Source organism: Sphaeramia orbicularis, chromosome 13, assembly GCF_902148855.1.
Source record: "Sphaeramia orbicularis chromosome 13, fSphaOr1.1, whole genome shotgun sequence".
NCBI classification, from domain to species: domain Eukaryota; kingdom Metazoa; phylum Chordata; class Actinopteri; order Kurtiformes; family Apogonidae; genus Sphaeramia; species Sphaeramia orbicularis.
In genome coordinates, this window is record NC_043969.1 from 35,635,265 (window position 1) to 35,662,189 (window position 26,925).

A 26,925-nucleotide genomic window follows, 5' to 3' on the forward strand; every position below is an offset into this window, starting at 1 on the left:
CATTTTACCATTGTTTTAAACAGCTGAAAAGTTGGTCCTATAGATTTCATAAAGCATATGGAAAAAACTCCTCAGCTTTAGTCCACATTCATGTTTGTCTGCTGGATTCCAGTGGTGCCTCTGAAGTTCTGCTGAATATATACTGGAATTCAACATGTAGTGTGCATATTTGACCACAAGGGTGCACTACTACCATTATTATTAGTAGTAATAGTAGTTGTAGTGGTAGTAGTATTTGTCCTGAGTTTTCAAAATAGAATATAGATTAAGAAAACAATTTTAAAAGTGCCCTGTTGCACGTTTGTTTTTGAGACAAACGTATGTTAGATGTTATAAAGAATAACAGACATAATAAATCAAAATAAATAACTGGAAAAACAGGGAGGACAAAAAATAACTTCCCTCATTATTATTATTATTATTATTATTTTTATTTTTATTATTATTATTTTTTATAGGTTGTTTTTTTTTCCTAATGAGGAAATCAGCGTTACGCGTTGACGTCAGACGCTGACGTACATACGTCCATGGGTGGACCCAACCAGGCCAGGCGTTTCTTTGCTTAGCTGCAGTTAGCAATGTACACTTATCGGAATCAGGGCTTAATTTGCGCATTTCGACGGTGTTAGTCGATGTGTTGTTAGTTAAATAAGTGCATAGGGTTATGATTTGGAAGAGTAACTGAACAGATACTATTGTGAGCAGTTTTTCCTGTCATAATAAATCATCATGGAAGCAGTGAACGCATTTAACATGGAGGTAAAGTTTGCCTGCATTTACACAACATGTAGCTACAGCTTTAGCTGAAAGCTAATGCTAACTAACGTCATGTGTATTAATGTTAAGTGATATAATTTGCATTTTTACAGTTACATACTCAAAGGCAAACAACAGTCTTTACGTTTACATGTTTTACTAAACATTAACTGGAAGGGTTTCATTTGATACAACAAAGTTCAACGTTTAGTCTCACCAGGCCTCGAATGTAGCTAACGCTAACGCCGTGCTAATGGTAAATTGTCGTTATTCCAACAACAACTGTCTAAACGCAATGTGTGGCCAAAGCAAGAACTTCAACATTACAGTAGACCTACTCTGATCATAGTAGGTGTAGGTCGTGTGTTTTGTGCCATGCCATTATCTAGATACACAAGCAAAACGTACCGCTAATCAGTCTTGTGCATTTATAACGCGTGTTTAACCGACTTATCTTAAACATAGCCTTTACTGCAGTGCATTTAATGTTATTTTTGGCCTCTTAGGTCCATAGTTTCACTTGTGTTTCACATCTGACGCAGCAACAATTTGTGTGTAAAGGCAAGTGTCTCCCGTGTAGAGGTTATTGCAGAACTTTCACTCCTATTCTGACAGATGTTTTAAGAGCTAAGTAATAGAAAATCTCAATGTTTTTGCTACTAAAATTTATATCTGTGTTTGTGTATTCTTTGGGTTACATTTGTAGACATATTTTATCAGTTGGTAAGGCGATGGTGTTATGGCAGAAACATGTAGAGATTCAGTTAAGTTGTTACTATCGTCACACACTAAATGTTGAAGTTATATTACGAAATTTGTATATATGTCAGAAATTGAGGTACTGTCTTAAGACATTTCAGACAAAAATACAGCTCTGAGTTAAAGTTGTGGTTGCCTCAGTTTTAATGTTTTTCTTCATATCCTTGTAATGTTGAAAGTGAGTACGTTCAGCTCAAGCAGAAAATGTGACTGTATAACACAATGTTCTTATCATCTATATATAGTCAGTTATTTAATCATCAAAACCACTTGCCTCTGTCTGTAGTAAGAGATTGTGTTATATCTATATTTCTTTGTTTCTAACTGATAAGTCAGCTTGGATAAATGTTTTACAAACTATCAATATCAGCTGGACTTGGCTCTTAATGTGGCCAATAGGCTTAATATTAGCCTTCACAGCTGGAATTACAAAGGTGGAAGAAAACAAAGAGATCAAAAATGAGAATAAGTTTAATTTTAGACTAACGTGTTTTTAGCAGTTTGATTTATTGCTGTAACTTTGATATTCAGGGCTTATTTGTGTGTGTTCTGCTTTGCCTGAGATGTTTATTCAAATTGTAATAAATGAAATACTTAATTTCTGACAGGCATTTCATTTAGGCCTGATATTGGGCAGTTAATTGGCTGCCAGTGTTATTATATTGACCTTTAAGAATCCAGAAGGGTTTACCTCAGGTGAAAATCATATTTAGTGCAAAGAACCACAATTTGTAATTTGTTCATTAAAATAAGGAGTATTGACATATCCTTTATGGAGGTGCACTTGACTACTAAACACTTAATTGGTTTGCAGACCTACCAAGTGTTGTGTGAACAGGGATAACCTATATTTAATATGAGCAATAGTCTGTAATATGCACAGGTGGACACTGTTTCTTGCGATATTTACTTATTGTATAGTGCTGCTGGAAAAATGTCCCTGTACTATAGGTTAGGTGATGGATTTTTGCCCTTTTCTAATGAGCAGGGCGCAACACACTTTCCAACGTTACTGCATACAATTTATATTCTTGTACAACGACCTGAATTACCTGTTTTTCAATACCCATCAGCTTTTCTCCATGATTGACATGAAGCCTCCAATATCCAGAGCAAAGATGATGTCTGTGACAAAATCAGCTATCAAAGCTATCAAGGTAAAGAGTTTTACTGTCACATTAAAGCTGTTATAAATCTGAAAAAATCCTAAGAATTGAAAATATGTACTCCCCTTGCACAGCCTTTAAGAGCTGACATACGTTTTAATCCTGTAATGAAAATTTGACAGGTGAATTATGCCTGCAAGTGGATACCTGCTGGCTGTGAAGCATTGTGATGTTTACTTTAACAATTTGTGTCTTATAAAATACATGATACATTTTTCATTGCTTTTCCCCACTGACACGGCCATTTATGTGAGTCAAGTATTATAAAGTATATTGTGACTAAATGGTAATTATTTTTTTTTCTTTTTAGCTTTACAAACATGTTGTCCAGATTGTTGAGAAATTCATAAAGAAGGTATGCACAATAGAGTGTGTTAGTGGGTGCAACATTTAACATTAATTTTTCTGTGCACATTATAAATACAACTTAACTAGAGGGAATAAACTCATTATTATGTGTATTTGTTTTCTTCTCTGTCAGTGTAAGCCAGAATTGAAAGTTCCTGGTTTGTACGTGGTTGATTCCATAGTTCGACAGTCACGGCATCAGTTTGGTGTTGACAAGGATGTTTTTGGGCCCAGATTTTTGAAGAATTTCACAGATACCTTCCAGAACCTTTACCGCTGCCCAGAGGATGATAAGGTACTCTGTGCATTTGCTTTTTGAGTATTGCCATGTTATTATTATTGTCTACAACAGTTAATATGGGATTGCTTGTTTTTTCCCTTCAGAGCAAAATTGTCCGTGTTCTAAACTTGTGGCAGAAAAATGGAGTGTTTGACATGGACATCATTCAGCCTCTAATGGACATGGCCAGTGGAGCCATTGTAGCTGCTCCTGCAGTGGAAGGTAAAGGAAATTAAAATGACAGTTCTTTTCGAGCGGTGGTTATGTTGTTCAGCGACGTTTTTATGCTTACATCTTGTCCTTCATATCTTCTACGTTTTGTGTTTTTTCTTTTCTCTTTCCTCAAGATCCCACACCAGTGTCACAGGGTACTGACACTAGTGCTGCTGTTGTGCATGATGTTCCCCAGCTTCCTAATCCTGATGCCTTAGCTGCTGTGGCACAGCTCTTTCAGTCCCCTCATGGTCAGGAGGTGGGTACTTCATCAGATGTCCAATTGATTTCAGGGAAAAAAAGAGCAAGTGTAACTGCTAAATGAATCCTCCTTTTTAATTCTTCAGCTACAGAGAATGCTCCAGAATTTCCAGCAGGCGGATAAGACGCTAGCAGCCACCATTGCAAACAGTATAGGAAACCCATCTCAGATGCCTGCAGCACAGCTCAACCAGTACAGTTCACACACAGAGAAGAAAAGCTCTTTAGCTGAGGTAATAGCATAGCTCACTGTCACAAAATCATCGACTCTGATCAAAGATAAAATTACCTTTATTTACTTTCTTACAAATATTGTACTTTTTGTTTTGTTTTTTTAGAAACTCCTTGACCGATTTGATTATGATGATGAACCCGAAGATACGATGGCGACTGAAGGCAGTGCCCATTCTCTGTGAGTTTCTGGGAATGTTACATGTTTGTAAAGAAAGGTGCAGGATCACTAGTTTACCATAAGAGGGTTAAAATGACTCAGAATGAACATCTGCTTCCACACAGATGTACTGCCATCACATTTATTCTGTTTTTTGCTCATTTATCTATTGTTCACAACTGCACTGAAGGAGATGGTGGATTACATGTACACATTGTGTTAACTTATTGCTTCAGTGTTTTTTTTTCTCAAATATTTATGAGTTTCATTTGTATTTGTACTAATTGGAGGATTATTGTTACCAAAAAGGCCTGCTAGAGTTCTCTTATTTTAATTTGTTTGTTGTTTGTGTATTAATTCAGACTTACAGTATTTGTACCTTTTCTCATGACAGAGGCATTGCTGAAAATATCCTTAACCAGTTTCCTGGTCAGATGCCCAGCCAAGAGAATGTTCATCCACATATGATGGGACAGACTGGTGGTATTGAGGTATTCAGTTATATATATCTAGTTATTATGTCTTCCTGTATTCACACTTTGTTTTATAAGGATTACATCTTCACACTTATTTTGTGAACACTTAAAATGTCTTGATGAATCATGTATTTGTCGTGGTGTATGAAGTCCCAGCTTCAGCTCATTTTTGTTGTCCTTCTCAGCGCATTGGTGGAGTGAATCACAGTGCTCCACATATGATGCCAGATGGATACGGTTCCATGAATGAACCTTATTCACAAACACGGGTAAAACCTCTCAAACTGTTTTAGGTCTTGTTCAAATTTAGTCACATTCACATAATAGTTTCCTCCATTTGCATTTAGAAACTCCATTCATAAGTTGTTAACCAGTGTAAAGGCTTACTTATACCACCTATGTCTTTTTGTTATGTGTTACATCTAAACTTAACACCTGTGACTTCATAGTTCTTTCCCCAATCATTTTCTCAGGGAAATTTAAGAGAAGACTCTTCTGTGAACCGGGATGGCAGACAAAGAGCGTATGGCAGGAGGTCAAGATCCAGATCTAATTCCAGGTAAAGGGGTTGCACTACTGTGCAAGTGGTGACTTACCAAACATACATTAGTGTGCGGCTTAGTTATTTGTGTAAATATGCTATAATATATTACCTTTTATGCGCATGCACCCTTTATAGTTAGTTGCTATAGTAAGTGCTGTCATGTAAGGTTTGCATCATAAAAGATAGAATGTTGTGTGGAAGCAGCACCCTGACACAGTATGTGGGTGTAGCTGTGGATATTATAAAACAAGAATCTTCTCCTTAGGATGATTGGTATAAACAACCAGATTTATTTATGTGTTTCAGATCTCCCAGGAGAAGAAGGTCAAGATCTAATTCCCGCTCAAGAAGGTCGAGACATCGACGTTCTCGTTCTAGAGAACGTCGTAGGAGATCTCGCTCTCGTTCTTTAGACAGGAACGAAAGGGAGAAGGACAGAGAACGCAGACAAAAAGGTCTTCCCAGCATCAAAAGTCAGACACTCAGTGGTAAGTGTCACGTTGGATGTATTGGAGATATCTCATATGAAAGTCATATCACTGATATCATTAACATGATCATTATGTACTGACAGTAAGAATGTTATGGTTGTCCATAGAGATCTGCACTTTGACACAGTGACTAATAATGAAGATGCAATTCCCTTCTGCCCTTCTGTGTGCTATTATTACAGTTAACCTTGCAATGCGTAAAAAAAAAAAAAAAGAAATGTACATCTTTTCATGAGTTGTTTTCTATTGTAGGAAGGATGTATTGCTGTATCAAATACTTAGCACTGCACATTTGTTTAAAGAAATTAAAAAAAAAAAAAAACAACCCAGGCAGTTTTCTCCCTAGTCCAAAATGATAGTGGATGTACCAGTCCTGGCACTAACAGAACCATAACATAGCACTGAAATAGGTCTGACGCAACACTACAATTAAACTGCAAAGGTGATGGCATTTGTCAAACGAAGGACAACATGGTGTGGATATCTGAAAGAACTAAATCAGAGAAGTCTAGCAATTAAACCTATAATTAGATGTGGGTGGTTCTACATTAGATAGGAATAATCTTAAAGTTACAGACTGGTAATGTAATATTTTATGAACACACTGCTGTGTATCCGTCATGTATGTACCAATAATTGAGATCAGGTACTCTTCAGTTTTAATTTTGAGCAAGTTGTTTTAGCACAAGGCTGCTGTTTTGTTTACATGGAGGCTCAGACTTCATTCACATCCTCGTATTTATGTCTCGACAGATGTAGCACTGTGCTAACAAAGGCAGTGAAGGAGATAATTATGAGCATGTTGCAAATGGTTGTTAGAAAGCCTCCACTTAGCATGTAATTTGTGCAGTGTGTTTACATTTTACTTGGCAGCAAATGCAGTCAGAAACCATCATGATTATTTGTCCTGTTTTCACATTTGTGGCTATTCTTGTTTTTATAGTTTGCAGTACGACGCTTTGGGTTGGTCAGCTAGACAAAAGAACTCAGCAGGCTGATGTGATGTCCTTCCTGGAAGAGTTTGGCCAGATTGAATCCATAAATGTAAGGATAAACAACTTGGTTCAGTATGTTCAAGCCTCTATGATCTAAAGCTAATGTCATTACACATTGTTTTTTCTCTGTGTCCAGATGATTCCTCCGAGGGGTTGTGCGTATATTGTTATGGTCCATAGACAAGATGCCTACACAGCTTTGAACAAACTCAGTAGAGGATCATACAAAGTCAATCAAAAACCTGTTAAGGTACATACTTTACAAAGGCCATTTCTTTTCCTTCTGTGTTTCTGTAGAGCTTGTATTAGTGGCGATTGCTACAGTTACTTGTCTTTTTTTCCTAGATTGCTTGGGCTTTGAACAAAGGTATAAAAGTGGCACACAAAAAGTTTTGGGATGTGGAGCGAGGGGTTACCTACATCCCCTGGAGCAAAGTGAAAGTCGAGGAGTTGGAGAGCTACCAGGAAGGGGGTATGCTTGACCCAGAGACGCTACATCCAGGTAAATGCTGATCTGACGACTGCCATCATCAAAACAATTCACAATCGAGAGACTGTTTTTTCTGAAGTTGCCTTCCTTGTGTGTGCCAACAGAGTGGGGTAACATCAAGGACCTCAATAAGCAGACATCTGTGAATGGAGCTGTGGAAAACATGCCAACAGATGGAACAGCCACTGCCCACATTCAGGTAATACTAATAGTCTTTACACACCTTCTTTTTAATATTAGAACTGCTGTTAGAGCCTTAATTTATAATCTCACTTATGAAGGCTGTAACAAATACATTATTGCGTATGAGCAGTGGAGCTTATCTACAACAACTTTCTTTCTAATAAATGTCTGTAGGGCTCTGTGCTGATTTTTAAAGCATAGAAACAACGCTGATGACTTACTATAAAAGTCAGCAGTGAGTGGGAAAAAAAAACCATCCCTGAGGACAAAGACATTGTTCATTTCATGGTTAGTTGATGGTAATTACTTTTATTGGGCGCAGAGTGGTTTACGCGTGGCTTTTATGAAACCAGTTACTGAGATGGATGTCAAGATAAAACTGCCGTGATCAGAAACGGCGTATGTGGTCTTGTAAAAACAGTTGTTAAATGTGTCTCTGAAGGATAAATGCATGTAGTCTCTACCTTATGTGGCATTGGCCTTTTGAGTGGGTTTACAGGTTAGTTTATGATGTTAAGGACAGTGAAGGTACGGATGGCTCGCTTGCATCAAAACTATTACGTGACAGTATTTAGTTCAGTAATAAAATACATTGAATGACCTCGTCACATACAATAGATGTTTGTTTTCATTTAGATCTTTAGGGAGATTCACAATAAACATTTAACTCTCATCTGCTGGGTCATATCTATTATTAAAATGTGAAGCCTCACCACTGGTTTGACAGTAAAATTTGCCCCCATGCCATAGACATATCTCCTGTTGTACATACAGTTGTGGAAAAAATTATTAGACCACCCCTTGTTTTCTTCAGTTTTTTGTTCATTTTAATGCTTTGTACAATTAAAGGTACATTTGCGTGGACAAATATGATAACAACAAAAATAACTCATAAGAGTTAAATTTCAGAGCTGATATCTACCCATTTTCCATGTTTTCTTGATAATAACCAAAATCACTTCAGTTCTTACATCAATATCTATGGCATTGTACTGACAAAAACAGTGCTTTTAGGCATTCCATGTTTTCTTTTCTGTCTGTTTTAGTCACATGATACACACAGGAGTAAGTACTTGATTGCGTAACCATTGTATTTGATGACTTTTGATGGTCTAATAATTTTTTCCGCGACTATCAACTCTCATCTCTCTATTGGTGACAAATTGATGAAGTTATATACGACATAACTTATAAAAGCCAAAAGTATAATAATAAGGTACTTAAGTTTTACATGGTGGTTATGCCTTTTCCTCATAAATGGGAGTTTATACTGTCAGAATAGCTTGAAATTCCTTACCTTGCTGTATTGCTTGGATACACATTTCCATTCATTTAGCACGGACAATAGATGAATCATGAAAATCTATGAGAAACATGAACTTTGGCACCCTCTGCTGATTCTGTTAGGCTATAACCAGAAAAAAAGCTATATGATACACAGTACTTTCCAAAGCACTCCACTTGCTGCTGCAACAGGCAAAATGAGTGTGCTATTATGATGCTTAATTTTACTCGTATCAAAATTAGAGGATGTGTATTTGTATTGTCAGAGGAAGTTCAATAATATCAGTATTTTCTAGACTGTGGTTTTTGTAAGATATGACTTAATTCATCCTAATGTGGGGAAATTTCACAATTTTTTTCTATGAGATAATTTATGCACCATTCAACTAAAATTGTGATTTTTGGAAGGAATAAAGTCATTTTTTCTTGTCTTTCTCTATGGATGTCTTGTATCCATAGAGCCTAAGTTTGTTTGAGCTATTACTGTTTAAATTAGTGTGTATATATATATATATATATATATATATATATATATATATATATATATATATATATATATATATATATATAATTTTGTTTATAAACAAACATTTAAACAACCTTCTGTGGTAAATAATTGCCATAAAGTGGTCAGATTTGGCATTGTTTTAACTTTGTGTAGCCTGCCTTCAGCTCGTTTTATTGTGTATATTTAATGCAAACACTAACTAGGATGGTTGTTATCTGTTCACGACTCGCGGTGATAAGACTCATTTTCTTCAGATAAGCTCCTCTGCTGATATGAACACTATACATCAATGCTTACTCATCAGTCTCTCATTTTCTTTGCAATATATCTGAATCTTCACAAAGTAATCTTGTACAGGATTGTACAGTTTAACATTCAAATAAAGTGGGACTTACAAAAAAAAGTTATTACTGTGGTGTGTGTGGAGGGATCCATTTCTCTTCATCCTTTCTGTTTTTAATTAGCAGGTAGCTCTGTTGTTGAGTGTGTGTGGGTTTGGCCGTGTTCTCAGACATTGTGTCGGAAATCCTTATACATATCTGAACTCAAATAAAGGATGTGTGAGGGGTGTGAACCCCAAATTCACAAATTTACTAATGATGAGCAAAGTGAAGAAACAGTATTTGAGTGTGGATATACTCCGATATGTTATCAAAAAGCAAGTTTAGTTGTGATGAGTTAAAGTTCATGCTGATATAAAGGGTCACCACACGCCTCGACCTAGACAAACTAGCAAACTAACCGCGTCGCTCGGAAGAAAGCCTCCTTATATCGGGTTCAAGAATATCTGACTGTTGGTTCCTGCTGACACTGTAAGGCCTGAATTGGAGGAAGAGTGTCAAAGGGGCAAACAAGGTAAGCCGACAGATCCCCAAGAAGAAACTCACTAAACGATCAGATAAAAGATACCAGCAGATGAAGGTGGAGAGACAGGTGTTTTCAAGTTGGTTTTTCAATGTGTTGATGAAAGAGGATTTTCCAATAAAACAAGGCCATCGTAATAAGTAAAGTTACTGTTCATAAAAGTGAAGGGCAGCTTATGCAAATCACATCTTCCATTTTCTGGATCAGAGGTAATCTTTTTAGAATTCTTTCCTCCATTTCTCAACTATGTAATTTAGTGCTTATGGCAGGTTTCAGTTTCACTGTCATCTGTCACTTGCTTTACCTGACATTGTATGCGGAGGTCTGCTGCTACTGATTAAATTATCCACAGAAAAATCCACTTCTAAAGCAGACGCAGTAAAAACCCAGGTGAAATGACTCATGGTACAGTTTCAGGTTTATTCCCTGTTCTGCTCCTAAAACCCATATTCTTACATCTGGCTCATTTCTGTAAATGAGGTCTAAATTATGATGTTACTTACACTGGCTAACAAGGAGTCAGTGTAAAACTTAAAGCATGTTTTGCCAGAAAGTTTGGTGGCTTTTGAGCTTTTGAAGATGTAAACTTTGTCAGGGTTTACAATGTTCACTTTCATTTTGTGTTTGAGCAGGTCATCATAAATGTTTATGACATTTACCCAGTCCTATATTCTACCACTATAAAATATTTAGATAGAGTTCATAGTTGACAGTGTATTCTGTTGGGTTTCTGTAAATTAGCTTGAGAGTCTGGTTTCGACCAGCTCTATATGTAAAGTCTCATGAGATAACTTTTTTATGATTTGGCGCTATATAAATAAAATTTGATTGACTGATTCTATAGCTGCTGTTAAAAAAGCAAAGCTAGAAACAAATGCATTTTCTGTTGTCTCCCATGCTACCAATATAAAGCACACTTCCATCAGGGATAAAACAGCAAATTCCATAAGTCTCACTTGGTGCATTTGTAACATTACATATTCATTTGATGAGTCCAACTGTCAAAACATATTGCATTTCCTACTCGGAGACAAAATCTAAATTTGTGAATTATTTGAAGACTAGTCCAACTTTTGTTTCCATGTGAGTACATTGTTAGTGTTATATATTTTTACTAAACTTTCTGTGGAATCTTTCATTTGTGCAAAACTATGATCTTTTAAAGTACATTTCAATAGTAATAACATTGTTAATCCTTGGCAGAAAAAATATTTCTCAACCTAAATTTGCACTTTCTTTGACCATATGTGCTGTTTTTAAATGAAAGAGGTCCTCATGGAACTGGGTAGACTCTAAATGTTTTGTTGCCTTTGGATACCAATGTTAGACCATCTTCTCTGTACTCAAAAACACCTGCGCTTCAAGCAGCATCCTTTCATTACATGTTCGTCTTCAAGGATATTGCTGCAGCTTCTGCTATGTCCAAATCACTGCGCTCCAACTGAGCTAATGAGAAATTGGTTGTCCAAGTCTCATCAACTGAAGTAAAACTGGTCTGTCTTTCCCATCCGATTTCCCATCACATGTACCTGTAGGACTGGACCATTCCAGGACTTTGATCGTTCTTTGTCTTTGTGGTTGTGCCCAGTCTGCTCTGCACCTTTGACTCGTGTCAAATTCCCTGATGTGGCCATTATGTGATGCATTAAAAGAATCCTCATACATTTTCAATATCTCACTTTTTTTCATTCATTCCTCAGTTTGCAGGATTGAATTTTGTGAAAAGGTCTAAAAATTCAGTGACCTAAAATCGCTGTCTGCCGCACCAAGGGTAATGATCTTGAGGTGAATGATTTTTAATATTATTAGGGCTGTCAAAATTAATACGTTAACGCGGATTAATTTATCATTAGAATTAATCTGATTAAAAATTTTAACGCAATTAATCCATCTACACCGCAGAATGACAATGTCTCTGCCAATGCATTTGGGGCGGTTTGTCCAAATAGAGTTAGCGTCGAGCATGAACAAATGGGCAGTTGATCCGGTAGTGACAGGCAGCAGAACCAACTGATAAAAATGGAAGATACTAAACAGCACGTTGGCCTTCTGGATGGAAATATGAGGACAAAAAACCCCACAATGGGACAGTTTCAAGGTGTTTTGTTTCAAGATGTTTTGTTGAAACTGTTGAAGGTGTTTAATAAACACATTAAGTGCCTATATATTCCTTTCTTGAGTCTGTTTGCTCATGTAAAATGAAACTCGATTAATATAGATTTAAAAAATTAATGATATTTAATCATGATTAATAAAAATTAATCCACAGTAACCCTGTGAATAATCTGATTAAAAATTTTAATCGTTTGACAGTACTAAATCTTATACATTTCTGCTTGGATTGATGTACTTGGCACAGTAAGTGGGTCTGTGTTTAATGTCATACTATTGTTGAATATGACCTGTGGCTGATGAGTCCATTCATCTAAGCTAAACATTTTAACAAAAGGCTGTTTAAACCAGTTATTACAGTGTCTCATCCAGCCGGGGTCTTTAATGTTGTTGGGTGTGATATTTAACTTCATACAGATGTCAAGACGAGTGAAACCAGTCACTGCTTGGATATCACACAATGTTTCATTTTAGAGAATGCAAAGATGGACAATTTATACAGTTTTACCACAGCATTAAAAAAATCTGGTAATAAAAAAAAATAACATTAAATGCACTAGGCACATATAAATGAGTTTCCTGAAAAACTTACTTAACTAAAATGCTTTCTAAATGATTCCTAAAAAGTACATTTTCAAAATCCTCAAAGTTGACTTATTTATAGTGCTAGTGACTTTATATTCTGTTAATCATACATTATAAAGACTGGCTGATGTTCTGTTCAGAGGGTTACACAGACGTTTTGCATTTTTAAACCCTCTGCCTTTAACAAAGAGGAATTTGTGAGTGAGAAACTAGAGAACTAAGAAGAATGAAAAATACTTCTGCTCAGAAATTTCATTCATGTAACCGTATGTTTTTGTCATTTTACTCTGGTTTTAATTCACTGTTTAACCCATAAAGACCCAAACAGCCTCTAGTAATCAAACTCATCTATTGATGTAAATGTTTAGTCACTTCTGATCCACTAATCCTATCAATACATGTAAATAATTGGTGTAAAATACAGTTTGTCGTCTTTTCATGGTCATCAGATATGACTCATTTGGACGTTCAGAGGCTCCGTAGTTACCGTGGAAACACTGTCATCTTCTACAACATCGATTCACCAGTAAAACCCATGGAGTTGGATCAATGACAGTGGATGAATTCTTGTTTTTAAGTTTAGTTTACAATATATTTTGCTCAAAGTGGCTATTTCTTTGATTTTGCAGTTTATATTTGAATTTACAGTGAGCTTTAATGGACATCTACAAGATGAATGAATTACATTGTAGACACTTGTTCTTATGTTCACTTATTGATTTCGTTGTTGAAAAAGTCACTTTTTCTTCAGTTTTGTCTGTTTCAGATATAATAACCTTAAACTTTAATCTGTGTTTTTATAAACATCTACATGATTCATCAGAATTAGAATACTTTATTAATTCTAGAGGGAAGTTATTTTGTGTCACAGTTGCTCCATTCAAATATAATAAAATGTAGCAGGAAAGAAATTATCAATACAACAAGAAAGAAAAAGTGTGTGTGTGTGTGTGTATATATATATATATATATATATATATATATACACACACACATGTAAATCTCTTAATATGCATATATATATATATATATATATATATATATATATATATATATATATATATATATATATATATATATATGCATATTAAGAGATTTACATGTGTGTGTGTGTATATATATATATATATATATATACCAAATGTACATATTAAAACACTATTAAGACAATTACAACAGCAATTTGTGCAATATATACTAGACAATATACAATACTATATGCACTAGACAATATATTATCAATATGATTACAAAATATACATAAATAAGTGTGCAAAAATATTGTGTTATTAAAAATTATGTGGTTATAATGACGAATTATACCGTCTGATAGTTTCCTGTGGTTCAGTGGTGCATTTGGGTGGGACTGGTCTCTCACTGAACATCCTCCTGTGACTGGCCAACATGTCACGGAGTGGGTGAGTGGAACTGTCCAATATTGTCCTGATTTTGGACAACATCCGCCTCCGACACCACTGTCAGTGAGTTCAGCTCCAACGCGGCTGACCTATTGGATCAACTTGTTGAGTCTGTTGGCATTAATTAGTTAATATATGGGGAAATACCTGATTTTCACTGAAAAAATGTAAAATATGGAGGACAGTAGTGTAATAAAAGGTGCTAAATCACTTAAAAGATAAATGAGACGAAAGATTGATTTGGAAACTGCCACAAAAGTAGCTCTGGGTCTTTATGGGTTATTGGTTAAACTTGCGTCACAGGTTTGAGTCTTGGCGCTGATTCCTTCTCACATGCAGTGAATGGATTCTAATGCAGAACCTGAGTGGTCTTCTTCTTTCAGTCGTTGTCAAATGAAGTGACATTTCAAGGAAAGGGGAAATCTTCGTATACTTCAACTAATACAACAGATCTGATCTAGACCCATGTAGGAACAACAGACTCAAATGAAGCCTCACAAAGGTGAGTGACCTTCGGATATTGGGATTCCCGCTCTTGGACTGTGGAATGGTTGAAAGGTAACGAAAGGCTCATTCAGAATAAAATGGACCTTTTTAATTTTTCTTCTGTAATGTTTTTCCACTAGTGGATAATCTAAGCTGTCAGAGATTGAGTGCAGGTTTTGAGGAGCTTCTGCGCTGTCTTGCCTGGGAATAGCGGGTATAAACAAACCACAAAGGGATCACACCGGCGAAGGTAAAAGCTGATGCACATCAGTGATTCCAGTCTTGATCAAAGATACAGTCGCAGCTGCCTGACTCGTGGGCTTTCCTCAGTGGAAGTGCTCTGCATATAAAAGAAGCTGGTATCCTGTGTTTCCCGTTGATAGAATCAAACACCAAGGTAACAGTAGCCGCCTCTGAATCTGTTCCACAGTCCTGCATCAGGACTTTTAACTTCTGACCCGCTTCCCCCCCCCCCCATTTCCTTTAGTTGTATATTAACAGTTTTTACAGCCTGCAGGACCATGATCATAAAAACAATGATTTGATTTTATAAACCCTGTAGTGGGATGAATTATTGGTTTTACTTTCAACAAGTTGTAGTGAACATTTGGAAATCCCAACAGTGTTTTGTTAGAAAAGTTTCCAAAGATGCATTGAAAAGGCCAAATTACCCAGATAACGGCTCTTTTAACTAAAAAGACATTAACTGAACTAAACTACCACTGCAGGATGCTTTTATTGACTATTTTCTTATTGCTACTAGATTCTATCCCTGAAAATGTTTATTTTATTCAACCAGGTGGGTCACATTTAGATGGGGGATCTGTTTTTCCAAGGGAGGTGTCAGAGATAGTCACATAATTACAGTTTTACAATAAAAGTATTTGAAGACAGAAAAAACATACAGTTAGTTGAAACATTTACAGACCAACAGCCTTAGTTCCAGAGTTTTAACGCTGTCTTTAAAATCACTCAAATGAATGTGTTTGTAGATGGAGCTCAGACTGAAGCTTGTTCCAGACATCAGGACCTGAAAACCTAAAAGATGTTTTTTTCCTAATCCAGCCTTTATCTGCAGAACAGTTTCAAAGGGTTCAAATAGTGTTTAAAGACCAGAGAACTTGTATTTCTGTCTTTGAGAAGCACATCAAAGTAAGTATATGGAGCGTATTTTCTCTTAGCATACATTTTTTGGTGGGGTTTAAATCCTATTTTTGTTTGAGTGCTTTTTTGTTTTAAATTTAAGTTCCTTTAAGTTTTTAGAGTGAAACAGTCTGTGGCCTGCATGTATAACAGACAGCAGATGTACCAGATTAGGTCAACATTTAGATGTGACCACTGATTTATTGTAGCTTTTATGGGAATAGCATCCTCAGAAAGGCTCATCTGAAACACTAAAGCCTTGAAGCACTAAGGGGTGAGAAATAATTATTTTGTGACTCATCTGCAGGGATAACTCATAAAAATCTCAACCCCACTGAACCTAATTAAAAGGTAAACACACTTTCTATACTTTTTTTTCCCTTTTGCTGCTGTTTATATTGAAAAATGTATTGATAAGGCCATTTTGTGTATTTGTTGCATAAATGCACAGTCAGAAAGTAACATTCTGACACAAACACATATTGAATTCTATACTAGTATGACTTAAATACATAATTTAGTCAACAGCACCACAGTGTAACTGACTGTTCTAAGGTGATCACCATGAATAGACTGGTAGGATATGACTTATGACTAGATCTGATTAATGACTGACACCAGCACTCAGTCATTTTTAAGTACAGATTTGTAGGTTGAATGCATTGAAAGTACAGATTTAAAAAAAATAAATAAATATAAAAAATATATATATATATGTAAGTAAGTATGCAGTTTATTTATGAACAGTGGAAATTAAGGATACATATTGCTATTGAAGTATTATATGTACTTAATGTACGTAACTAGAGCATATCTGTTTAGTTCAGGGGCCACATTCAGCCCAATGTGATCTGAAATGGGCTGGACCAGTAAAATAATAGCTGTGAAGAAAAGTACAATTACATTAGGAATATATGTAATTAAAAGTGGGAATAACATGAAATGTCTTAAGAAATGTAAGTGCAGTTTTAACAATATTATGCCTCAGGGTATCATTTACATATGTATTATTACAACTTACAGATCACAGTGGATCTACAAATGCACAAAACCTGTAGTAACAGGCAGAATATTGGTACAATTACACTTCTCAAGATTTTTCAGGTGGTTTATTTTTAAGTTTATTCCCATTTTTTGTGAAAGGAGAGTTTCTAAATGTTAACATTTTCATGTAATTTTAATTTTTATACTAAAAGAAATATTTGGAGTTGGCATTATTTATAGGTTATTATGACAGTATTTTACTGGTCTAATGCACTTTAGATCATATTGGTGTGTATGTGGAACCTGAACTAAAATGACCACTGATTATTAAAGCTGTGTATGGCTGTCATCATCAATTTTTTATCAAATCTGTAAAACCTGAGTCATACCCTAAGTATCACAAATCTGTAGGTGTTTCCATGATTACTCACCTGAATCTGTTCCCTCATGGTGAACAACTTCGAAGTATACTCCACCATAAACAAACAATTTGTTTACAAACAGAGCCGGTGGGTCACTCAGGCATTTTCGGAAATTTGTCGCAACGTGCTTTGGGGAAAGCGGAGCTCCACGCACCTGCTTTCACTTGGTCGACATGTTTGTTGTTTCTTTATTTCTTTATTTAAGGATCCCCATTAGTCTTTACCAAAGTAGAGACTATTCTTTATTATTTATATAGATATTAAAGTATTACAATTTTTTCTTTTATTTAGTAGCTGCAACTCCGGCTCCGTGGAGCTCCGCTTTCCACAATGTACGTCACAACAAATTTCCAAAAATGCCTGAGTGACCTACGGGCTCTGTTTGTAAACGAATGGATTGTTTATGGTGGAGTACACTTCGAAATTGTTCACCATGAGGGAAGAGATTCAGGTGAGTAATCATGGAAAGCCCTACGGATTCGAGATACTTAGGATATGACTCAAGTTTTACAGATTTGATATAAAATTGGTGACAAAAGGGATACACAGCTTTAACATCTTCAGTGTAATTTTTGCATTTCACAAATTCATCCCACGGGCTGAAGTGGACCCTTTGGTGGGTTGGTTTTGGCCCACGGGCCGTATATTTGACACCTGTGGTTTAGTTCAACACTTTTACTACATTTCAGAGATGAACATTGTACTTTTTTACTCCTCTGTTTCTTCTCAGGTTATACTTTTTTTCATCGTCTTGTCCAGTGTAAGTCATGTATCTTCAAATCTGTAGATGTTCAGTGTTTGTGATGCACAGAGGGATGAAGTGTTCCTTTATCGGCTCTTCTTTCTAAACCAGATTACCTACTTTTAAATCCTCTTAGATTACACTGACACTAAAACAGAAAAAAAATCCTGTTTTTCTAAGTTCATGACAAACCAACTTTTTTAACACTACAAATATGATGATAGAAAATGTTATGCATTGATGTAGATTATGTAGAAACAACCACCAGTATATAAAGCAGTTGAAATAAGTCCAACTATAAACCTCCACAGCAGTAAAATAAATCTAAAACACATTTAAACACATGAATTTATTACACAATGATTTCTTTTATTTTTCATGCATCGAATAGCTACATTTTACTGATAATATTTCAACACAAGTAAGGATTTGCATACATAACATATACTTGCAGTGTAATATTTTATGTTTCTACTATGTTTCAAATGACATGTTTTACCATAAAACAACCTTCACATGTATTTAACGCACGTATTTTCAAAGCATATTGTATATAATGAATGTTCTATTAATTTATATTATGGATTTTTCAGTCCAACTTGGCTCTCACTGATTCAGTTAACGTTTCCAAAAGTGAATATACATTTACAGAGGCCTTTCTAGTGACATTAACTTCATACGTTATATGCCGTATGAGGTCTGTAAACCTATAAACAAACCATTTATACATTATATTACATAACAAGAGAACCTGCCAAATAAAGGGTATGTCTAATAATTACTGTTTAGTTCTTCACATTAAATGTTCTTCCTGAAAAGGTCAGATATTCATCTTCAGTTCTAGGAATATAGAATAATAATTACATCAGCTATGAGGCCCAGGAGGAAAGTTACTGCATTTCATCTGGTTTTATGTTGTTTTTTTTCTATTTATATTCTAGCCATTATTCACCAGTAGCATAACATTATCAGCTGATAGGATTTAGAGCTGTATTAATATAAATGCATGCAGTTTTTTTATCTCAAAATATGCAAATATTTCTGTGTGGCGTAGTTGAGATTAAACTGAATTGTGTTTTGTGTATGTATGTAACGTCGTTTCACGGCAAAGTCTGCTTCCTCTAGTACTTTTTACACTTTCTTACTGGGGTCTGTACCTGTAAGTTTAATGAGTGTTTCAGGTCTGAGTCTAAAACAAAAGGATGTGTCGACTACAAGGAATATGTTTTCAGTTCTAAGCAGTACATTTATACATGTATTAGTTTGAGTTTTACAGGTAATATAGAAAAAGCAAACAATGTACATGGATGTAGTATAGGGTTTGTACAGGTGCTTGAAATCCTTGAAAATGTGTTTTCAAGTTCTGAAAAGTGCTTGAATTTTAGTGTAAGTGCTTGAAAATACTTGCAGTTATAACCAAAGCTATTTACAGAGAGGTGAGACATTCTGAAAAATAAAACTTTAATGTCAAAAATGAGAATTCATGGGTGCTCCCAGGTACATTTTTATCTTAATCTTTGTCTTGGTGCGAGTGTGTTTGAAGAACACCAAGTGGCTTCCCTTTTTTTTTTTTTGGATAAAACTTTGTCCTCTTTAATTTTTTAACTTTTTGCTATTATGAAACATCATTTTAGATGTTTATAGCATAATACAATATACATCACTGTGATAAATAGTAAAAAAAAAAAAAAAATCATGAATGTATGTATTCCTATAGATATGGATTTTACTCAAGCGACAAAGTGATGTGCTGGAAAAATTTGAAAATGACCCTTAAAGGGGTCATATTTTACTAAAGCCACTTTTAATAGTCTTTGGTTCATTTATTTGTGTATTTGGACCCTAATGGTTCATAAAGTTTGAATTTGAACCCTCCAGGTGCTGCAAAGCTATCCTTGTATTCATTCCAGCAAAAATCGAGTGGATTTCTACAACCTGTTTTAATTCCTGCTTAATTTGTTATGTCTATTACTAGTTACGTCACGACATTTGCACATATAAGGTCAAGACTTCCGACGAACATTTCTCCGAGTACGACAAAATTGTTTGGCAGCAGCAGCAGCAGTCCATACTGAAAATATGTCCAAACTTCGAGCCAATTACCTCAAACATTCAGTCGTTGGTTGTATTAATGAACACTTAAGTGGCTGAGCGGGACAGAGCAGCACAGAGGGGGTGGGGTGTGAAGTGGCTCATTTGCATTTAAAGGGCCAGCGCTCAAAATGACCTTTCTGGTGTCACTACTCAGAAATAGAGTTGAAGATGGACCTGTGGAGTTGAATTAATGAAGAATTCAGACCCAAGCATGGCATTTACAGTTTATGAAGACCATAGGGAAATGTTTGAAAATTAGTAATTCCATTTTAAAAAAGCAAAATATCACTCCTTTAAAAGTGCCTAAATTTGATGTTGAAAAATTTAGTTTTGTATAAAATTTACCATCTGTCATAAAATTACAACCCCTGATTTTTATCCTAATCTCTGCGATGTCAAACATCCCCCGACATGCACGTTCTATTTGTACTCAAAAGTTAAACTACGGAGCTCTATACACGCATGAATCTGTATGTTTATGGGATGTCCTGTGTCCATGTTCATAACACGTCTTACACACACACTTAAATGTTGTAAACAGAGCTTTGAGGTTGTGTTTGCAAAAAGGAGACGTGTAATGAATTTATACTTCACTATTTATACCATTTAGCATGAAAAAAAAAAAGAAAAACCAGAACTGTTCATAACTGGGTGATGTTTGCACATGTATAAGGGTAAGTATCTGATTTATAGAATGACTGTCTGGATCCTCTTCAGCTAGTAATCCTGCAATTAAACAAGATTATTTCAGCAATGTCACACTAAATTAATACATGCAATTTAACAGCCCCTGTATAAATGTGACAGTTTGGACAGCTTTAGAGTAAAATAATGTACAGTGAGATTTAAACGTGTGTAGTCGAATGAAATAGAAATAGTATTTATCAAGAAGCTGCTTCGTGCTGTGCAAACAAAGCCAAATGTGTCATTTCTTATAGGGCTGCACGATACTGGAAAAAACTAACATTGTGATTTTTTTTTTTTTAACCCTGCGATATACACTACCGGTCAAAAGTTTTAGTTTTTCCAGTTTTGTATTGAAATTTAAGCAGTTCAAGTCCAATGAAAAGCTTGAAATGGTACAAAGGTAAGCGGAGAACTGCCAGAGGTTAAAAAAAAAAAAAAAAGGTAAGGTTAAACAAAACTGAAAAATAATGTACGTTTCAGAATTATACAAAAGGTCAACAAGAAATGGGTTAATAACTTACAGCAGTTCTGTAGCAATGGAGGTTGATGAAGCCTCGAAAGTTGGTGCTATAAATTCCTCCGGGTGTCCCAACATTTCTGAATTACTTCCAACTAGGGATGTAACGATATGAAAATTTCATATCACAGTTATTGTGACTAAAATTATCACGGTTATTATTATTATTATGGTATTGTTGAAATGTGCTCAAAATGTTAAAAAAGTACTTATACACACACTGAATTCATTTAACCACGTTGTATTTTAAAAAAAAAACTAATAAAATAGGTACAATGTACTTTCTGTTGGCAGAAACATTCAAATATTAACATGTAAACATCAAACATACAAATGTGCATTAAAGATGGCACCTTGTTTGACCATTTTCCATATCAAGTTTAAGTTGTTTTAGTTTCTTTTTCATAGATAGTCTCTCTCTCGCTCTTTCTCTCTCTTTGTGTTTAAAAGTGTGGTAATCAAACACGGTTATCATAATTAGAATTTAAACGGTAATACTAACCGTCGGGAAGTTTTACCACGATTTATCGTTCTACCGCTAATTGTAACATCCCTACTTCCAACCCCCTCTGTCTGCATGAAAGTAGTGTTGGAACACCCTTTGGTACCATACCGTTGTGAGCATTATTTGAACAGTATTGTACTGCAGAAAGTAGTGTGTTACTACAAAAATGGAAAAGAGGAAAAGGCAATTAACGATAGAAGCGAGACAGACCATCATAATACTTAAAAATGTAGGTCTGTCCTACAGAGAAGTTGCCAAGAAAGTCCAGGTGTCAGTCAGTCCAGTTTCCTTCACCATCCAAAGGCACTCAAAAACTGGGGGAAATGCTGACAGGAAGAGGTCTGGAAGAGCCAAAGACACAACAGAATCAGAAGACAAGTTTCTGACAGTCAACAGCTGGAGTGATAGGAGACTCACAGGACAACAGCTTCAAGCACAGTGAAGATAGTGGTTGTAGTAAGCAAGTCTCAGTTTACACTTTGAAGAGAAGACTTCCAGTTGCAGGTTTGATGGGTCAAATTGCAGCAAGAAAGCCATTGCTGAGACTTCAGAATAAGAAAAAGAGGCTTGGCTGGGCCATGAAACACCACCAGTGGACTACTGAAGACTGGAAGAATGGAGGTGTTATGGACTGATGAATCCAAATTTGAAATCTTCGGCTCATCTTGCAGGACTTGTGTACGCCGTCGAGTAGGTGAAAGGATGGTTCCTCAGTGTGGGACATCAACTGTCAAACATGGAGGAGGAAGTGTGATGGTCTGGGGCTGTTTTGCTGGATCCAGGGTCGGTGACTTGTACAGAGTGAAAGGCACCCTGAACTAAAACGGCTCCCACAGCATTCTGCAGCTATGCCATGCACTGTCCTCTGGGATGCAATGCCTAGTTGGTCAGGGGTTCATCCTACAGCAAGATAATAACCCAAAACAGAAGTCCAAGCTACAGCAGAACTACCTGAAATAAAAAGAACAAGATGGTACGCTTGAAAACATGGAGTGGCCAGCACAGTCTCCAGGCTTAAACCCCATGGAGCTGGTTTGGGATGAACTGGACAGAAGAGTGAAAGCAAAGCAACCTACAAGTGTTACACATTTATGAGAACTTCTGCAACAGTTGGGAAGAAGTTTCTGAAGAATATTTGACTTCCATTGTAGAAAGAATGCCACGAGTGTGTTCAACTGTTATATCTGCCAAAGGTGGCTACTGTGATGAGTCAAACGTTTAGAATACATATGGGTTTCTAAATCGATTCCATGGCAAGGCAAGTTTATTTGTATAGCACATTTCAGCAACAAGGCAATTCAAGGTGCTTCACATAGGACATTGAAATACGACAGGGAAAAAGAAACATATTTAAAACATTCTAAAAGAAACATGTAAAAGGTGATTAAAAACAGCAAGTAAGAAGACAGCACATAAAATCCAAAAATATAAAAACACGCACATATTAAAGTAAGAGTTGCAGTGCAAAGTTTTGAAAGAGAATATAAAATTTAAAGTCGAAAGCCTTTTAGTCAAAGGCAGTGAACAGGTGAGTCTTTAACCTCAACTTAAAAGAGCTCAGACTCTCAGCAGACCTGATATTTTCTGGTAGTTTGTTCCAGGTATACGGAGCATAGAAACTGAACACTGATTCTCCATGTTTAGTTCTGACTTTTGGAACACAGCAGACCTGCACCAGATGACTAGAAGGTCTCTGATGTATTTTGGGCCTAAACCATTCAGTGCTTTACATGCTAGCAAGAGAATTTTAAAGTCTGCTCTCTGAGAGACAGGGAGCCAGTGTAGAGACCTCTATCAGAGAGACCATAATTTCTTTTTTAACTTCAGTTGTTCATTTGTTCTATGCTTTAATTTCAGAGTACACCAAGACATTAAACTGTATCATTTTCAATGAAATTCTGGAAAAATTGGGGTGTTCTGAAACTTTTGACCGGTAGTGTATATTGCGATATGAAATATCTGTGTAGTGCCGACACAAATGGTCAAACAATTTAGTTATGTTACGTCTCCGTGTGACAACAATTGGAAGGCAGTATCAATGCAGAACACGTTTCAGTATTATCCTTCTTGTAGCTGAAATAATTCCAGATAACTGACATTGCTTTTCTTTTTGGCACCAAGTCTTCATTTACGGTGATTTTCTCCTGTTTGTGGCTCATTTTTCAATGTTGTTACCAGCGACTCACTCCAAACTGATTAAGAAAGATTGTGATTGGTGGATCGCTGCACGTAGTGTGTGTCAGGTACCCTTAAAATGAGACGAGAACACACTGAGTTCATCTGCCTCTGACATTGCAGGACCTGCGATGTGACTATTGCACACACGTACATTGTGAGGATGATGTTCAAACAATATATCGTGCAGCTCTAATTTCTTGGCTTCAGTTGGAGTTTAATTTGCGACGCTGTTGTGTTTGTGTGTTCCAGGTGCCGCCGGTTCAACAGTCGGCGCCCATGGGGAGTCCGCCTGCTTTTCCAGGGCCCATCATGCTGTCGCCTACACCCATAACCCCAGGAGGAGCTCCGTTCATCCCCAAAGAGTTTGACCCCACGAAATTAGCCCCAAGTAAGAATTACACAGAGTAAAATGTTGGCAGGTTTAGAATAGAATAGAATAGAATAGAATAGAATACTTTCTGGACTATAAGGTGCACCTGACTATAAGCCGCAGGTGTCCACGATGTAACATGAGGTATTTACACAGAAAGATGGTAAACAGAAAGATTATTTAAATATTTATTTCCATACCTTAACTGCTTTTTTCCAAACAGTGCCTGTAACACGGCAGGAACAGCTGGTTAAAAAACCCAGAAAAGTCATTGATCGCTATCTTCATCTTCCTTCTGCTCATTGAAACCACTGCAGTCGTCTTCTTCGGTGTTAGAGTTGAACAGCCTCAGGAAGGCTCCGTCACACTCCTTCTCAGTCTCTCTTCCATTGTCGTTCTCAGTGGCACTTCCGTGCAGCAGCTCTATTTTCTTCTTGGACAGACACGTCGATTGCTTTTAACTTAAAAAGCTGCATCATATGCATTTCTTCGTGTTTTTTCCATGATGAGGGTTTGTACATGACACGCAAAATGATTGTTAAAAGTTAAGCTTAAAACTTCTCCTCTTCACATCACCTCTTCCACCTGTCTGTCTCACCTTTGCGCTTCCTGCTAGAGCACCCCCTGGAAGCTGGTAGCCCGTAAAAATCTATACTCGAGCTGCATCGTTGTATAAGCCACAGGGTTTAAAACAAGAAAAAAGTAGCGGCTTATAGTCCGGAAAGTACGGTACATCTTTATTGTCATTGTACAGTCTACTCTCGTTATACCGCCAACTTCCGTTCACGGCCAAATTGGCGGTATAGCGAAAATGGCGTTACAACGGGTTGCGTCCATAATGTGCATGTCTTTACTATATGATGTCTATGCTGCCTCCGTTAACCCGTTCTAATTGCGTTTCTAAATAAATCTTGATTCTGTTATGTTGTAAGGGATCATTTAAAGTGGGGAAACATTTTAAGCATTATTATACCGTGTCGGGAAATGACACCCCATCATCTTGAGGCTTTGGCTTAATCCCACGTCCTCTTCCCGACATCCTGACCTACTGAGTGTTCTGCGATAAATGAACGGTGGCCGTTCCGTAGACCTACTCGTAGCTTGTCGCGATCAGCGTCTGGCGCGTTTGTTTCAGTGCATTGTATGTGTACTCGATGGCAATCACGCTGGCGGTATAACGGTCGGGAAATCAATGGTATAAGTGTTGTTTGTGCATGGAACTGGGCTGGCGGATGGCGATAGGCGGAAATGGCGGTAGCTAATGGAATAACGCATTGGGGATTTTTGTGCAATGGTTTTGGTCGGCGGTGAGCGAAAATGGCGGTATAACGGCGGGCGGTTTAACGAGAGTAGACTGTACAATGAAATTATAAAGTGCAATCCTTAAAGGTATACATTCATCTGACATAAAAACATTGTAAAAACAAACCACATAATAAATAGAATAAGAAGTAAAAATACACAGACACAATCACATTCTATTGCACTGTCTTTTAGCAGCATTCAGTGCATTTACTGCAGTGGGGTAGAAGCTGTTTTTCAGCCTGTTTGTCGTTAGCTTTAATGCTTCTATACTGTCCGCCTGATGGCAGCAACTCAAACAGACTGTGACCAGGAGGAGTGTGTCTGATAATGTTTGGAGTCCTTTTGAGGCAGCGGGAACTGTGCAGTTCCTCTAGTGTGGGGAGGTTGCAGCCAATGATTTTTTATTTTTATTTATTTAATTATTTTTTAAAGGAGTATATATGTGTATGTGTGTATCAATACTGCGGTGTGTTTATTATCTTTTGCAGCAGCCGGTGTAAAACCTCCAGAGGATTCCAACATCGATCTGGACGACAAAAGTGCTTCAGATACAGGTAGCGACCACAAGCTGGGGTCTCCCACGGCACCGATGATGACCCTGCCGAGCCCCCCCGTCATGCAGGTTCCGAGGCCGGGCATGCCTCCTCTGCAGCCTCCCCCCGGGATCCCCAATCCTCACCTACCTCCGTTCCTCCCGCCTCCGAACATCCCTCACATGCCTCCTCAAATGCTGCCCGGGGGTCCCATGTTCCCTCCAGACAGATTCAGGATTCCATTGGCTTTCCCTCCTCGTCGTCCTCCTTTCCAGCAGCCGGCCATGGAGGTGAGGCCTTTCCGAAACGGGAGGCCGTTGGCGTTCGGGCCCCTCCCCTTCCCCAGAGGGAGGTGGTAGAGGAGGACCAAATGAAAATAATAGGAGTGTAAAGGAGGCTGAAGACTCATAAATATCTGGATTTCCTTGAATGATTCCCCTTTAGAAGCTTCGAATACTTACTTCACACCAAGACACAGTGTTCCCAATGTGATCTCTGCTTTTAACTACTTAAAGTGTACCACTGAAGGGACATTCTGCTGTATATACTGTACATGCCTGTGGCTGTTTGTTATCCGTTTTGTACATTTTGAGTCTAGTTTAACCTCCAATCTGTAATCCTGGTAGTAATGAAGTAAAAACAAAGGCAAAGTCTGTATTTTTGAGACTGTTCCCTCATGACATTTTTGTGTATGGAAGAAGATTGTAAAAAAAAAAAAAAAAAGACAAAAATTACTCATACCTTTTGGTATTTTGTTTTTTAGTAAAATGCCTTTGTACTACACTGATGTTTCATTATTTACCAGAGCATTTGGGGTTGATTGAATGCAGAAAAC

General features: G+C 36.8%; 1 protein-coding gene across 1 annotated transcript; it reads left to right on the forward strand.

The window, feature by feature from the left end:
* Window positions 1-526: 526 nt before the first annotated feature.
* LOC115431643 (SR-related and CTD-associated factor 4-like) lies at window positions 527-26,873 on the forward strand. The gene is made up of 18 exons (XM_030152202.1): window positions 527-759; window positions 2,589-2,672; window positions 2,992-3,036; window positions 3,163-3,324; window positions 3,414-3,531; window positions 3,657-3,781; window positions 3,870-4,016; window positions 4,122-4,195; window positions 4,569-4,665; window positions 4,836-4,919; window positions 5,124-5,209; window positions 5,501-5,682; window positions 6,629-6,729; window positions 6,817-6,930; window positions 7,026-7,182; window positions 7,275-7,369; window positions 24,132-24,270; window positions 26,046-26,873. The coding sequence occupies exons 1-18, from the start codon at window positions 730-732 to the stop codon at window positions 26,447-26,449; spliced, it is 2,244 nt and encodes a 747-aa protein (XP_030008062.1). The 5' UTR covers window positions 527-729; the 3' UTR covers window positions 26,450-26,873.
* Window positions 26,874-26,925: the final 52 nt, after the last annotated feature.

Excerpts from the sequence above, each read along its gene's own strand:
- LOC115431643 (XM_030152202.1), top strand. The coding sequence starts at position 730 with ATGGAAGCAGTGAACGCATTTAACATGGAG. Across the intron at positions 5,683-6,628 it reads CAAAAGTCAGACACTCAGTG|TTTGCAGTACGACGCTTTGG; the intron begins GTAAGTGTCACG and ends TTGTTTTTATAG. Across the intron at positions 24,271-26,045 it reads CCCCACGAAATTAGCCCCAA|CAGCCGGTGTAAAACCTCCA; the intron begins GTAAGAATTACA and ends TATCTTTTGCAG.